Source organism: Phodopus roborovskii, unplaced genomic scaffold, assembly GCF_943737965.1.
Source record: "Phodopus roborovskii unplaced genomic scaffold, PHOROB, whole genome shotgun sequence".
In the NCBI taxonomy this organism is placed as follows: Eukaryota; Metazoa; Chordata; class Mammalia; order Rodentia; family Cricetidae; genus Phodopus; species Phodopus roborovskii.
Genome location: NW_026126443.1, coordinates 328604 through 342160, shown reverse-complemented (window position 1 = coordinate 342160; position 13557 = coordinate 328604). Strand labels below are relative to the sequence as shown.

Below are 13557 nucleotides of genomic sequence, written 5' to 3'. Positions count from 1 at the left end.
TATCCAGTATGTCCGTATGTCACAGCAAAGATTTTGCATGTTAGAGGTGCATTCTGCAGGACCTCTACATATACACACATATCAATTTTACAAGTATTTCTGGTGCCTACTCTGCTAGGTCAGTGGAATGACTCAAACACAGCCACAAATACAGAGTCCAGAGGAATTAAAGTACTTATCCTGGAAAGGCTCCCTAAAGCCCATGGCAACTCACAGGCTCATAATGCCCATTTGGGGTCTGTTCTCAGCCCAACCCTGGGGGAGGTGAGAGGGTTGAGGAACTAGATTAGACATGATCCAAACTTGTTTAGGGAATGTTCACATGTTGTTGCTGCAACAATAGTGGTTTAGAGGGATGCCTGGAACCCTGGAATAGCAGAAACAAAGTGGATTGTGGAGTCATTCCAAGGAGATGCTTTAGAAGCAGTATTGTACTACTGAAAGAGCATCCCAAACATGCCAAGCTCCCTGAGACCCAAGGACAGCAAAGTTAGCATGCAAGTCATCACACTATTTTGTTAATCCTTACATGTTTGGTAAATGTGAAAAACAGCCACTTCTTTCAGGAGGGTGGGAGTTAAAATGGAGAGAAGTGCAGCATGGGCCCATGGAGGATAGATGATCTATTATAGGCAGGATGGGAAGAAGTGCTGAAAGAATGTCCTTGGAGCTGAGCCTTGGGGTGACTAAGGTGAGTAGGGCAGAGGGCAGGGACAAGGTGGCTCCAGCATCAAAATGAGCAGAAACAGAGTGGCAAGGAGCAACATAGATGAGGGTCATTCAATATGGTGGCCACACAGAGTACTGAGTAAGAACAATGGCAGTCAGTGAGCTTTGTTTCCAACACATTTATCAAAGAGCATGTTAAACATCATAAAATTTATCCACTTCATGTGCACAGTGAATGAGGTTGATTATATTTACATTAGTGTGAACCCACCCACCAAAATAGTTTTAGAAATCCTTGTCCCAAAGTTCCCTCGTGCCTATTGATCGTCCCTTTGTTCTGCTTTTCCCCCTTATGATTATTGAGAAGGAATCTGGGCTATCATCCTATGAAAGTAAAGTGTTGCCAACTTAAGTCTCTACAGCATTGGGGTCTCTAACCCTAACCTTCCTAAAGTTGCAACCTTTTAATACAGTTCCTCATGTTGTTGTGACCAACCATAAAATGATTTTCATTGTTACTTAACTAATTTTGCCATTGTTATGTTTCTTGATGTTCATATGTTTCCTGATGGTTTTAGGAGATCCCCAAAGACGTGTGACCCACAGGTTGAGAACCATTGCTCTAGAATCACCTGGAAGATGTGTCTCTGGGCATGCCTGTGAGGAATTACCTCATCTTAATTTAGGTGAGAAGATTTTCTCACTGTAGGCAGTACCATTCCTGGCTGGAACCCTGGGCTGTGTAAGTGGAGAGAAACTAACAGTGCCATGCCTTCACCAATTTCCTCTTCCTGTGATGTGAATAGTAGCTGCTTTAAGTGCTTCCTGCCTTCATGTTATCATGATGGACTGCACCTTGAACTGTGGCCAAAATCAACCCTTGCTCCATTAGGTTGAATTTATTGTGGTATTTTATCACTGCAATAAGACACTAAGATCCACCCCAAAATGTTACTGGGATATGCTAATTATTTTAATGAAATTAACTTAATGGAGAATGTGTACTAAAAGGAAGCTTTCCTCTGTTTGCCCTTGTCTGCTTAAAGCCCAAAACCACAAAGGAAGATGATTATCCCTATCCCTTTCCTGAGCTTTCATGAACCAAACTCATATTGAAGGGAGACTGAAATCTGTCAACACCAGTTAGACGCTGTTCCACCCCCACTAAATCCTATTTCAGTAGAAGTGAATAAACCATCTCTTCTGTTCCTTTGAGGTGACAACTGTTTCTTTCATCAGTGAGTGCGATAACACAGATAACATTTCACCTGTTCTGAATAATGCTGTTGTAGACAGTCATATGAAAGTTGTTGTGTGGGTGTGTTTTCATTTGCTAGATTTGGCAAGTGAAAATACAGGATGACCAGTTACATTTCAGTGTCAGATAAACAACACAGACAGTATACTCTGTTCAATGCTTAGGATATTTTTACAATAAATACTTTTTGTTTAATATTCAGTTTTCACTGGAAATATTCTATCTTATCAACAAGTCTATTGCACATAAATACATGGAAATGGAATGGCTGAGTCATGAAACAGGGTTGTTTAGCTTTCTAAGAAATCCAATTTGTTTTTGAAACAGTGAAGGACTTTGCCAAGGAAAGTGTTAACAGTTACTTAGTATATATTGTCTTTTCTCCTCCTCCCTCCCCCCCCCCACACACACACATTAAAGACAGGGTCTTGCTATGTAACCCAGACAGGCCTTAAACTTTGAATCCTCCTGCCTCAGTCTCCCATGTGCTGGGATTACAAGCATGTCACCACACCTGTCATCAGTAGCATCTATGAAGCTTTAATAGGCATTCATGTGTTTTCTTAGGAAAATGCCTAGCAAACTTTCACCTATTTTTAAATTGGATTGTCTTGATTTTTATGAGGTTTTCATGTATTTACACCAGTGAGATGGCTCAAAGGGTGTTTGCCACCAACCTAACCAACTCTTCCTCTCTCTCTCTCTCTCTCTCTCTCTCTCTCTCTCTCTCTCTCTCTCTCTCTCTCTCTCTCGCTTCCCTCCCCTCTCTCCTGCTTTCAGTTGGCCACCAGCTACTCCCCCTTTCTCTCCTCCACATGGGCACTGAGTCTCATGTTTGTGTTTCATAGGTGATAGCTGCAACAAAAGAACAACACTGTGCAAACGTGGTATGCCCTCCTAACTGTGGATTAAGATGTATTAACTCTCAGCTCCTTCTCCAGCACCATTGAGTCTGCCTGCATGCCACAGTGTCACACCATGATGATAACAGACTAAACTTCTGAAAATGTAAGCCACCCCAATTAAATGTTTTTCTTTGTAAGAGCTGCCATGGTCATGGTGTCTCTTCAAAGCAATAGAAACCCCAAGCAAGACAAATATTATGTATTTTCCCCATAAATTTCACCTTTCAACTATTTACATCTGAATCTAAAGAGTGCTCCTGGGGGCATTTTAGCTGATATTCTTCTAACAGTTCTACCACTGATGGCTTTGAGATTTTGTTTTGAGATAGGTTGTGCTATATAGCCCAAGCTCCCTTGAGGCATGTAGGCCCAGGCTATCCCCAAACTTGAAATTATTGGCCTTCTAGCTCCTGCATGTTGAAATTATAGGCAGGCACCACCATAACCAGCTCATTTAATGAAATTATTGGTTAAATCGTGCCTGCCATTTTGCAAATGCCTCTAAAGATGTAGGATGGAGAGAGAATAATGCTGGGCCCTCTCTCCGGTAAGCCAAGACCACGTGGAAATACTTAGATTAATAGAAATGGGTTAATGTTTAAGGCAGAGTTAGCCAATAAGAAATGCTAGTAACAGGCCAACAGCATTATATCTAATACAGTGTCTCTGTGTGTTATTTGGGGCTGGCACGGCTGTGGCACCAGGCTGGTGGGAAAACCTATTCATAACATTGTTCCATTTCCTAATCTTCCATGTGCTGCTATCATGCCCTGATCTATGCTGCAGACCCAAATAGGATAGTGTTGTATGTAGTTACTGCTTTATACAACTTAATGAAAAAAAAAAAAAAAAAAAAAAAGAAACATATTTGTTGTGGTAGCCAATATCCCCCCCACAGTTGCCATTTGATTATTAAATCCAGCACAAATGCTGGTGCTCAAAATGAATGAAATGAAGATTACTAACCAGGAAGAGCATCCTAGTTTGCCTGAGGAGGCCCAAGAGCAAAGCAGAAAAAACAAAAACAAACAAACAAAAAACAGATGCAATATAACAGAGCAGAGGTGATCGAGGCAGAGAAGGAAATGGGTGAAGAAGGATCTGCAGTTATGGCTGGCTGGAGGGGACCACCAGCCATGGAGAATGGGTAGCTTCTAGACAATCAGTTCTACAAACTCATGAAATAGTTCTACACCTTGCCTGACTGAGCTTGGGAGCTTATTCCATTTTGTCTTCCAGGAAAGAATGCAGCCACTGGTGGGAAAAAGTAGTTTATTTGCATTGCTTCCATTTTCTACTGTAGTGTTAGGACGTAACTTAAGCATCTCCCTAGTTTCTATTTACAGTTCATCTGGAATATTACTACACATACCATGTACAATTTTAAAAACTTATGGGGAAATGCAGTTTATGGTTTTCTCTCTTCACAGGCTTCTTAAAATCGTTCAACTTAAATGAAAAATTCTATGGACATCTGTACATATCTGAAAGCGCAGAGATCACACCAACAGTCAAAAGGTTTTTGCACAAATACAATAAAATACAGAAAACAAAGTATAGATGATGTTATCTGGGGTACAAATATAAACAATACAGTACCATCTGAGTAACTTAGCAACATAATACTCACACTTTATAGAAATAAAACTGCAAACCTGGAGGATGCTGACAAATATTAAACATTATATACACAATGAGGTAAATGTACCTTGGTCTCTTGAGAGGTAATTTAAGTTTAAAGCAAATGACATTTTGAAGCATCTCCTTGACATATAAAGAAATATCAAATACTCCATTTCATTGGCACAATGTGAAAAAGGGATTATCAAAACACAGTTCATGATATTCAACTCACAAATCTCATTGAAAAATAAAATTCAAATTCACCTTAAGTTTCAAGAAAAAGGTTGAATGTTACTGACCACATTGTTAAAATGTTTACAAGTGAGAGTGCATAACAGGATTGAAAATAATGTACTGACAGCCCTCAGCTTTCCTATAGAGAGCCCACAGAAATTTCAACATCCAACACATGAAGTTGCACTGCCATCTGAGCTATTCTTCAGAATCTCAACACATTGACATGTTCGGCAGAACTGTAACAGAACAGCATCTGAAATCTCCACATGTGGAGCCAGAATGCTCCCATGACCAAGGAACAAGGAATGATTACAATCATTCTTTCAGTGCACGGAGTCTCCTGCTATGTCTACTGGGCAGATTTTGGTGTGCATGTTGTTAGTGCTTTGTTACTGGTTTTATGTTTCTGACAATGGGGAAATTGTCAAATGTGTATGGACTGCAAAGTCGTCAAGTGACCACTTAAATCTGCAGTGAGAACCAAAGTCTGGAATTCTTGATGGCCACGGCACCACACCAGGCCTCAAGGCACTTCTTGAGTACTACTGTAGTAGAATGATTACAGGCTCAATCCTCAGGTGGCCACTGTTTCTGAGGCAACTCCTGCTGCCACCTAGCTGTCACCCTACTCTCTACCCAGAGCTAACATCAAAGCAGACCTACCAGCAAGGGTATCCCAGGCCCCATATTTGCAGACCATGCCCTGTGATATCCAATGACTCAAGGAAGTGGAAAAATGTCACACAGCCTCCACCAACCACTTCATTTTAGGTCTCAAAAGCAGCTCTTCAGTCCAAGGCTGAAGGCTGGGTGGAGGACAAAAGTCTCTGGGCCAGGGGTCAGCAGAAGGGCAGACTAGGAGAACTATAGTTGAAAATATAAGGGGCCCAAGTTATCTATGCCTCAGTAATACATACTTACCTCATGCTCTCTCATTGACAAGATGATGTGTCATTTGTCAGAAGATGTTTTATCCAAACTACATCTTGGAAAGGGGAAGGGGTATTTTTGATAGGCAATATAAACAATAAACTATATTACAAAATAACATAAAAGTATTTTTCTAATCAGATGTATCTGTAGTCATAGCCATAGTAACCCTGACCTTTCTCAGCTTTTAAGTTATTTTCATATTCATATTGGCCACTTGGGGATTATCAAAGTATCCCTGAACCAAAAAAAAAAAAAAAAAAATCAGCTATAAACATGTAAACTCAATTGAGAACAAAATTCCAACTTTACAAAAGTTCCCTGATTCATCAATAGCACATTTTATCCACTTAGGCAAGAACAACATGATTCTTCAGCCTCTGATGTGATGAGAAGAGTCTTCAGAAAAACCCATTTCCTTGTATGAAAGTGAGAAACTGTATTACAACTTTTACTCAGACAACTTTTGGTATGTTCTTAAAATTATATAAAAATAGTTTTAGTGATAAAATGCATTGGTCCCCTGGATTTCCATAAAGCAGATCTCAAAAGGTTAGAAATGGAAAGAACAAAAACCAAACAAAGGCCCCAGAAGTACCTGATCATAACACTAGAGCTTATTACGCAGGAGACACAAGTGTAACAACAAATCCTCATGGTTACTTACATGAGAATTACAGAAAAAACTCAAATCTGTATTCAAAAATACTAAACTCTAAGCACTTTTCCCCATGATGTTTTTAAATGCATGAAACTGACACTAATGCCTATGTAATATGTCATTCATCCTACAGTTACTTTGGTTTAAGACCAAAAAGTCTTCAAATTCATTCTAGGTTTGAGATAAGACATTAACAGAAAGCAGCTGCTTCAGCATCAACAGTCACAATCTCTCCTTGACTAAACACTAAAGGTTATTTTGACCTTTTTATCTCAGAATTGGTATCGCTATGTTCAACATCCTGCCTCAAGCAAAGATAACATTTTCCCCTCAGAATATGATCACAGTGATAAAAAGGACTTTGAAAGCCATATGAACCTGGCAAAGACTTGACAGCATTGAAGTAAAATCAGGCTTAACTAGCTAACTCCAGCACCGGTGAGAAGACCCAACAGGCGACTTTCATTTATTTCATATGGCCAAGATTATACAAAAAGAGAGCTGCTACTCAGAATGGCTGTTGGCTGCCACTTCTCTCAGCATCAAGGGTGCACTGTATTTAGTGCCACGGTGTCACCATGCAGTTGCAACAGCTACACATAAAAGACTAAATTAAAAGCTGCTTTCCTCAAAGTGTAGTGACCTCAGAACTCCACTAACTCTACCCTTCCCAAGATAGAATCCACAAATACTTCACCTTCATAACATGAAAGCCCAGTACACCTGTTGCATATTCAAATTAACTATCTCCGCCTTCCTAGAAAAGGCCTCTTATTTAACTAACCACATTTGAATCTTAAATGCAATTCATTTAAAAAAAAAAACAGTCTTTGATCAGATAAAGAAAAAGAATGGCTTACAGAAAAGCACACAACTTTGCAGAAGGCAGTAGACAAACCTCTCTTTTCAGAAAAATGAGTCTGTCTGCCACAATGGTTAAAACCATAAAGCACTGTACACATCTGGAGTGCCACTTCATTTTAAAATAAACTCAGAAAACACATCTCAACTGCAAAGCTCCCAAGCTCCATGTGGGGATGTTCCCACATGACCAGTAACTGCTTATTGATGCTACAGCACTGCCTCAGTGGTTCAAGCACATTTGGGTAGGAGAAAGGCATAAAGACTGAATGACATCTACCACAAAACTTAAAAAAACAAAAGCAAACCCAGAAAAGATTTAGGTTACTCAGAAAAATAAATTTTTTGAATGAAAATGATACAGGACTTAACACAGACTTTAAGCAGTTCTATTCATTCCCATTTAGAAGGACGCAAAAGTGGCACTTACTGGTGTAGCACAACCCCACTTGGAAGGCATGTTGTGTGAAGGAGCAGGAGCCATACATAAATACAACTGCATCAACTGTGCTCCTCACGCCTACATGAGGTCATTTTTTTAGACTATAGAGTTTTAGGTGTTAGGTTAAGATCCTGAAAAACTATAAAAACAGTACATTCAAAGTGAATCAAGGAAACTAGTGGTTCAGAGTCCTCTGAGAATGTACTAACCAGGAGTTAAAATCACAAGTGCTTCTTCATCTAAGCTGACAGATGCTCCAGCCCCTTCACCTCACGGATGGCCATCAGCACAGTAGCTCCCTAAGGGCCAGCAGTCATCTTCTAAAACCAAGCTTTGTTAATAAAAACAAAAGGAGACTACACAACATTCTCTAACAGTCCTGGGAAGAAGTATCCATAGTGCACAGAAAGGATCCCCGTGGCTGCCTCTGGGCCTAGAGGAACCCTGGGAAGCTTTCAATTGACCATATTCCACTGCAGCACGAGGAAGCAGCGCCCTCTGCTCGTTCTCAGTGAGGTAGAACAACCAGCCTCCCAAACACACCCAGGAGCAGATATGAAGAGAGCAGAGTTCCCTCGAAGCTTCAGTTACATTTTGATGCCTTCCTGCTGGCTGAGCTGTGACAATGTTTTTTTAATTCGCAATGCTGTCAGCCTAGCTGCTCCATTGGCATACCAACATTCTCTCATAATTTTAGCCATCACTCTCAAGGCCTACAAGAAAATAGGAGAAAAATAATTAATGCATGTATACCACCATTTGCCATTAACCTAGGAAGAATATCCCTCTGTGACTTTTAAAAATATGAATAAGGTTCCTAGTCTAGCTTTGTTTGTCGTAGCAAATGAGGACTTTAGGTTCCATCAAGATCCAAATGCCAGCTGCTGGAAAGGCAGGGGAGCTTTCTCAGATCTCAAAAGGCTGAATCCTTAATCAGCACTGAGCCAAAGAAAGGACCCACAATGACACCTTAGACATTGGGTGAGACCTTAACTACATTTTCAGGTACTTTTGAGGAAGCTGAGGGTAGAAAGTAGGAAGAAGAGCTCAAAGTACTGGAACCCCAGCACTTGTCCACTCTAACATTTCACAGCTAGGAACCCAGCCACCTCTCAATTCTAGCAGAAGGCTTGAGGGTTTTCATCTGAGACTCCTGGTTCCAGAGCAGAAGGGAAGGCATCTGACACTGGAAGCATACTGGGTCCTCATACTTAAGCTTTCTCCCACAACAGGGCAGTGATAGTTGTACACACTCTTCTGAAAGTATCTCCTCTGGAGATTTGGGCAGTCCAAGAGAACAGGCCTAAACAGATTACCAACAGTGACTTTCTAAGAAAACAACCCAGAGAGATCACCTAAAGAGGACATAGGTAAGCTCCAGTCATAGGGCACAGGGGCTCTACCAACCAGCACCTAGACCCTCATTAAAAGTGAAAAGGGTCTGATCATACATTTGAGAAAAGTAACATGAAATGGAGAAACTGAAACCAAAAGAAGATGTAGACAGAGAACACCATATGGAAGTTCTCCTGTTAGTGGGCAGGGCAGAGCTCCTTGGAACAGTGTTTGCACAGGATGTGCAAGGCCCTATGCTCAGGCCCCAGTACCACCACCAACAAACACTGATATACATCACTGGTTCGTGTGTTTTGTTTGTGTCTATTCTCTCTGTGTAGTCTTTGTACTTAGTTACTTCCAGTCCCTGTATTTTATACTACAGCACTACTCAAATGTCTAGTGATGGAGAACTAATACACTTCTGTGAGTAGTGTATAGGAGGAACATTCAGAGAACAAGTAAGTACTTCTAGAAATTAGAAATGTGAGAGAGAGGTAAAGTTGGGGGTTATGGGGAGGAGGAAAAGGGGAGGGAGAATGAGAATACACATGGAGAAATAGAATTAGAATATGAAGTTGATAACTCTTCCAATAAGTGAAGAAGAAAACAAACAAAAAACGGGAGGGGAGATAGTCTTGTATTCAGGTAACTAGAGGTGAAGAAATGGGAGGCTACCTAAGACTTCTTCAGAAGTATTTCTGAGAAAACACAAACTTCTAGATTTAAAGGACCATGTAGCAATACATACATATACATTCCTTAAACACATATTTAACAAAATGTTTCTGTGGGTGTTAGATACAGCAATGAACAAATTTATGAAATCCCTGTCCTCAAAAGCCTGCACTCCAGCGATAAGCCAATTAATAAATTGGTGCAAAATACAGACTTCCAGGGTGGTAAATGCCAAAAAGGAAAACAATTTAGAGAAGATGAACTATGCCAGGGAGGAAAGCACTATTCTCAGTAGGAAGGGAAATGTCTAATTTAAATAGTAAACAAAGAAACAGGAAGACAGAGGCCCAGATAGGACAGAAAAAGTGAAAGGAATTCCAGGACAAAAGTCGTACAGTGACCCCGGACCAACCAGTTCAGACTGGAAACAGGGTCTATGTACACACCCATGCATGTGCTGGACACTCAACCAGGGCTTCACACACATTGGGTAGTCACTCTGGCACGAAGCTGAATGCTGAATTTTGTGTATTTTTAAGTTTCATTCTGACAGGTCTCAATCACTACATTACTGAGGCTGGCCTTACACTAAAGCTCTGTAGCCCAGGCAGGACTTGAGCTTGTGACCTTCCTGCAGGCCTCCTAAGCAGCTAGGATTAGAGGCCTATGCCAGCAAGCATAGCCAGTTCCATAATCTTATGCGTTTCAACTAAGACTTTTATAATTTCTTTTTATTTTATATACATTTATGTTTTCCCTACAAATATGTGTGTATGTGGGAATCAGATTCCCTGGAAGAGGAATTACAGATGCTGCCATGTGGGTGCTGGGAACTGAACCCAAGTCCTCTGTAAGAGCCACCAGTGAGGACTCTTAACCGATGAGCCATCATCTCTCCAGACTCTCGACTAAGACTTTTAAACCCTAGAAAAGTACAAACTTGAAATAGCAATAAGTACACAGAAAACTAGTAACCAAATTGAGAAAATAACATGGCAAAGATGGCATTAGTCAGCATACTGTAACAGTAATTGTGCACTGTATATGTTCTTAATGTTAACCAATTTCTTCCTGCTTAAAAGCCATCTGTTTAAACTGCTTCAGTTATTAAACATGTGTGAGTACTTCAATCTGTGTTCTCAAGTAACCAGAGACAATTTTACCCTGAGCACAACCTCATCTGTCAAGTTCTATCACATGAAGACTCTGAACACACTCAGCTTTCTCCTCTCTGGGTCTACACATTACATTTTGCTTGATATGTTATATCAAAAAAAAAAAAAAAAACAAAAAAAACTTTTTTATTCTAAAAAAAAATTCTTAAGGAAAAGAAAAATGTCCTTTCTCTTTAGCTTTGCTTTCCCCATGTAATCTGTTATTAACATTTGGGTAGTCTACCTGGACTGTTTTTCTAGGAATGCTTATGTTTGTTACTTTTCCAACAATAAACAGTAGAGCTTTGCAGAAATTACCAAAGTACAAGAGGCACTTTCCTAAAATCACAAAATACCACTATGGTATAATTCCTCGGGCCCCATGATGAGCTCTAACATCGTTGTTATTTTAAGATAGGCTAGTCTCATGAAGCCCGGGTTGGCCAGAAACTGGCTGAAGTTAAGCTCAAACTCCTGTTCTTCCTGCTTTTAACTCTGGAATACTGGACTAACACCTATGTACCACCACCCTGCCTTAAAGTGGTATTGGGGAGCAATACCTGGATCTCTGGGTATGCCAATCTTGCACTCTACCAACTCAGCCACCCCAGACAGAGCACACTGATGTCATGGAGAACTACTGAGGTGTCCAACTCTTTTTTCTTTTTCTGAAAGACCACCTAAACTACAAAACTTCAAGTCTGGAAGGCACATCCTGATGCACTAGCATCCTAGTAACAGCTGTCAATGAAAGCTATATCCAGACTGTTGGAAAGCACCCCTTCTCTCCCTCCACCCCTTCTCTCCCTCCTGAAGAGTAGTCCTACAGAGTCCTAGGAATACAGGTCACACACCTGAAGTTCTGCAAGACGGTACCCAAGCTCCTCACCTTACAAAGGATGCTAAGCCCCAGAGAACTGATGCAGCCTGCCCACATCTGAGTCTGAGAGGAGCCAAGCTAGCACTAACAGTCCTCTGCATTCTTGCCCAGTGTCTGTCAAAGAGCTCGGGCTACGCTGGCTAAAGGGAGGCATTCATTTCAACAGAAGGCACCTGACTTCATATGGCAGATCTAACAATGTTCAGATGTGTCACTGACCACTGCAAATGTTTCATGGCCCTTTTAATACTCTCAAGAAAGCAAATTATTCTATTTTTACTTACTAGTTTATGAAAAAGAAAAAGAATTCAAGGCTTTTTTCTTACAGAAGAGTGACACATTTCTGCCTCCTAAGTATAAACAGTTTAGCGAACAGCCTAGTATCAAAAGGAAACACTCACTTCACAGCTCTGCCATCTGTTTGGAATATTTGGCCTTAACTTTTGTTCACACACCACTTTTCTCATTTCTTCAACTGATGGATCAGAAGGTACAAGATCATAATAAGGCAGCTGATAGTCTTCATGAATTCCTGTATTGGTTTAAAAAAAAAAATCCACATTAATCAGCTCCTGCAACATCACTGGAAGGATTACTTGAGAGGTTCATTACTATGGCCCATCTCTACATTGGGTAAGTGAAGTGAGATTCAGTTTTATGTATCTCACCCACATCTGCATCAATAACCCACCTATGTGAGTCATCACTGAGCTTGCACTTTTTGTGAAGGATAGTGTTGTTAACTTGACAAAATCTAGAATCACCTGGAAGACAGACACTGTGACTTCCTCCATGGTAGCTGTAACTTGGAACCACAGGCCCTTCCTCTCTTAGACTGCCTTTGCCGGAAAATTGTATCACAGCAATAGAAAAGAAACCAAGGCCACTTTGAATCTAGTATGCTGTGATAACCAGGCTGACGCTATGAATATAACTCTACCAGGCAGAAGATGATACATGGACATATTCTTATAAGGAGATGTGAATTCCACAAGTCCTTTCCTCTGTTTGTGGCTGTTAATCAGATGTCCTTTGCTATAACACCAATCATACTCTATCCCTCACTGTCTCAAACCTTCAAGTTCTTAGTCTCACGCAGATTCCTAAGTCTAAGAGACAATGTCTGAGCAAACACTGACAACTTGTCAGTCTAATATAAAAGCAAAAGTTGAACCAAAATCTAAAAAGTACACAATGTTAATGAATTGTCATCATATGTATATAGATCCTCAACATTCAAGCTGGAAAAAACAACTAGTGTTTTTATTTTTTAAATGTTGTAGCTGAGTCCATACTAAAAACAATTTCTCAGGTGGCCGCCTTTCAAATAACTAAATCCAAGGTAACAAGGGGCTAGGTTATGACACTGAGACTAAACAGCAAAACAGTAACAGAACATGACTCTGGATAAGGCTGTGTGTTGGTGGGGTTTCTCTTTTGTTCCTGTGGCATTCTCAGTGGTCATCTGTCAGACTGTTGACTGTAAAATTTTAGTCAAGAGAAAAGAAAACTCTTGACTAACTTCTCATGACAGACTATTGGGGAAAGGAGAGCAATTTACCACCAATGGAACATCGCCGAGCAATTTCCCAGAACACTAAGCCCATTGCATAGATGTCAGCACGTTTGAAGGACTCAAAGTGTTTCATGTTTATGGAATCATCTAGGACTTCAGGGGCCATGTACCTAAAAAAGAAGCCAGCATTTCAGTCCACTACAAAGCACATTAGTTACTATCTCATACACTGTCTTTTACTTCTGGTAACACAGACACACAGGGTCTCACTATGAAGACTGAGCTGGCCTGAAAAGTTACTATCTATACTAGGCTGCTATAAAAACCACCTGCCTTTGCTTCCCAAGGGTCTGAATATCAAACCAAGCAAATTTCTTCTCTTTTTATTGTGGTTCTGTTGTTTTTAAA

At 40.4% G+C, this 13557-nt stretch overlaps 1 protein-coding gene across 2 annotated transcripts in view; it reads right to left on the bottom strand.

The window, feature by feature from the left end:
• Positions 1-4087: 4087 nt before the first annotated feature.
• The window catches only part of Tgfbr1 (transforming growth factor beta receptor 1), a 61084-nt gene continuing 51614 nt past the window's right edge, over positions 4088-13557 (bottom strand). For both annotated transcript variants that reach the window (XM_051187768.1, XM_051187769.1), the window contains exons 7-9: positions 13195-13319; positions 12035-12165; positions 4088-8299 (exon numbers count right to left, since the gene is read on the bottom strand). In XM_051187768.1, the coding sequence (XP_051043725.1) occupies positions 8174-8299; positions 12035-12165; positions 13195-13319 (382 nt within the window). In that variant the 3' untranslated portion in view covers positions 4088-8173. The remainder of the gene's footprint in view (positions 8300-12034; positions 12166-13194; positions 13320-13557) is intronic.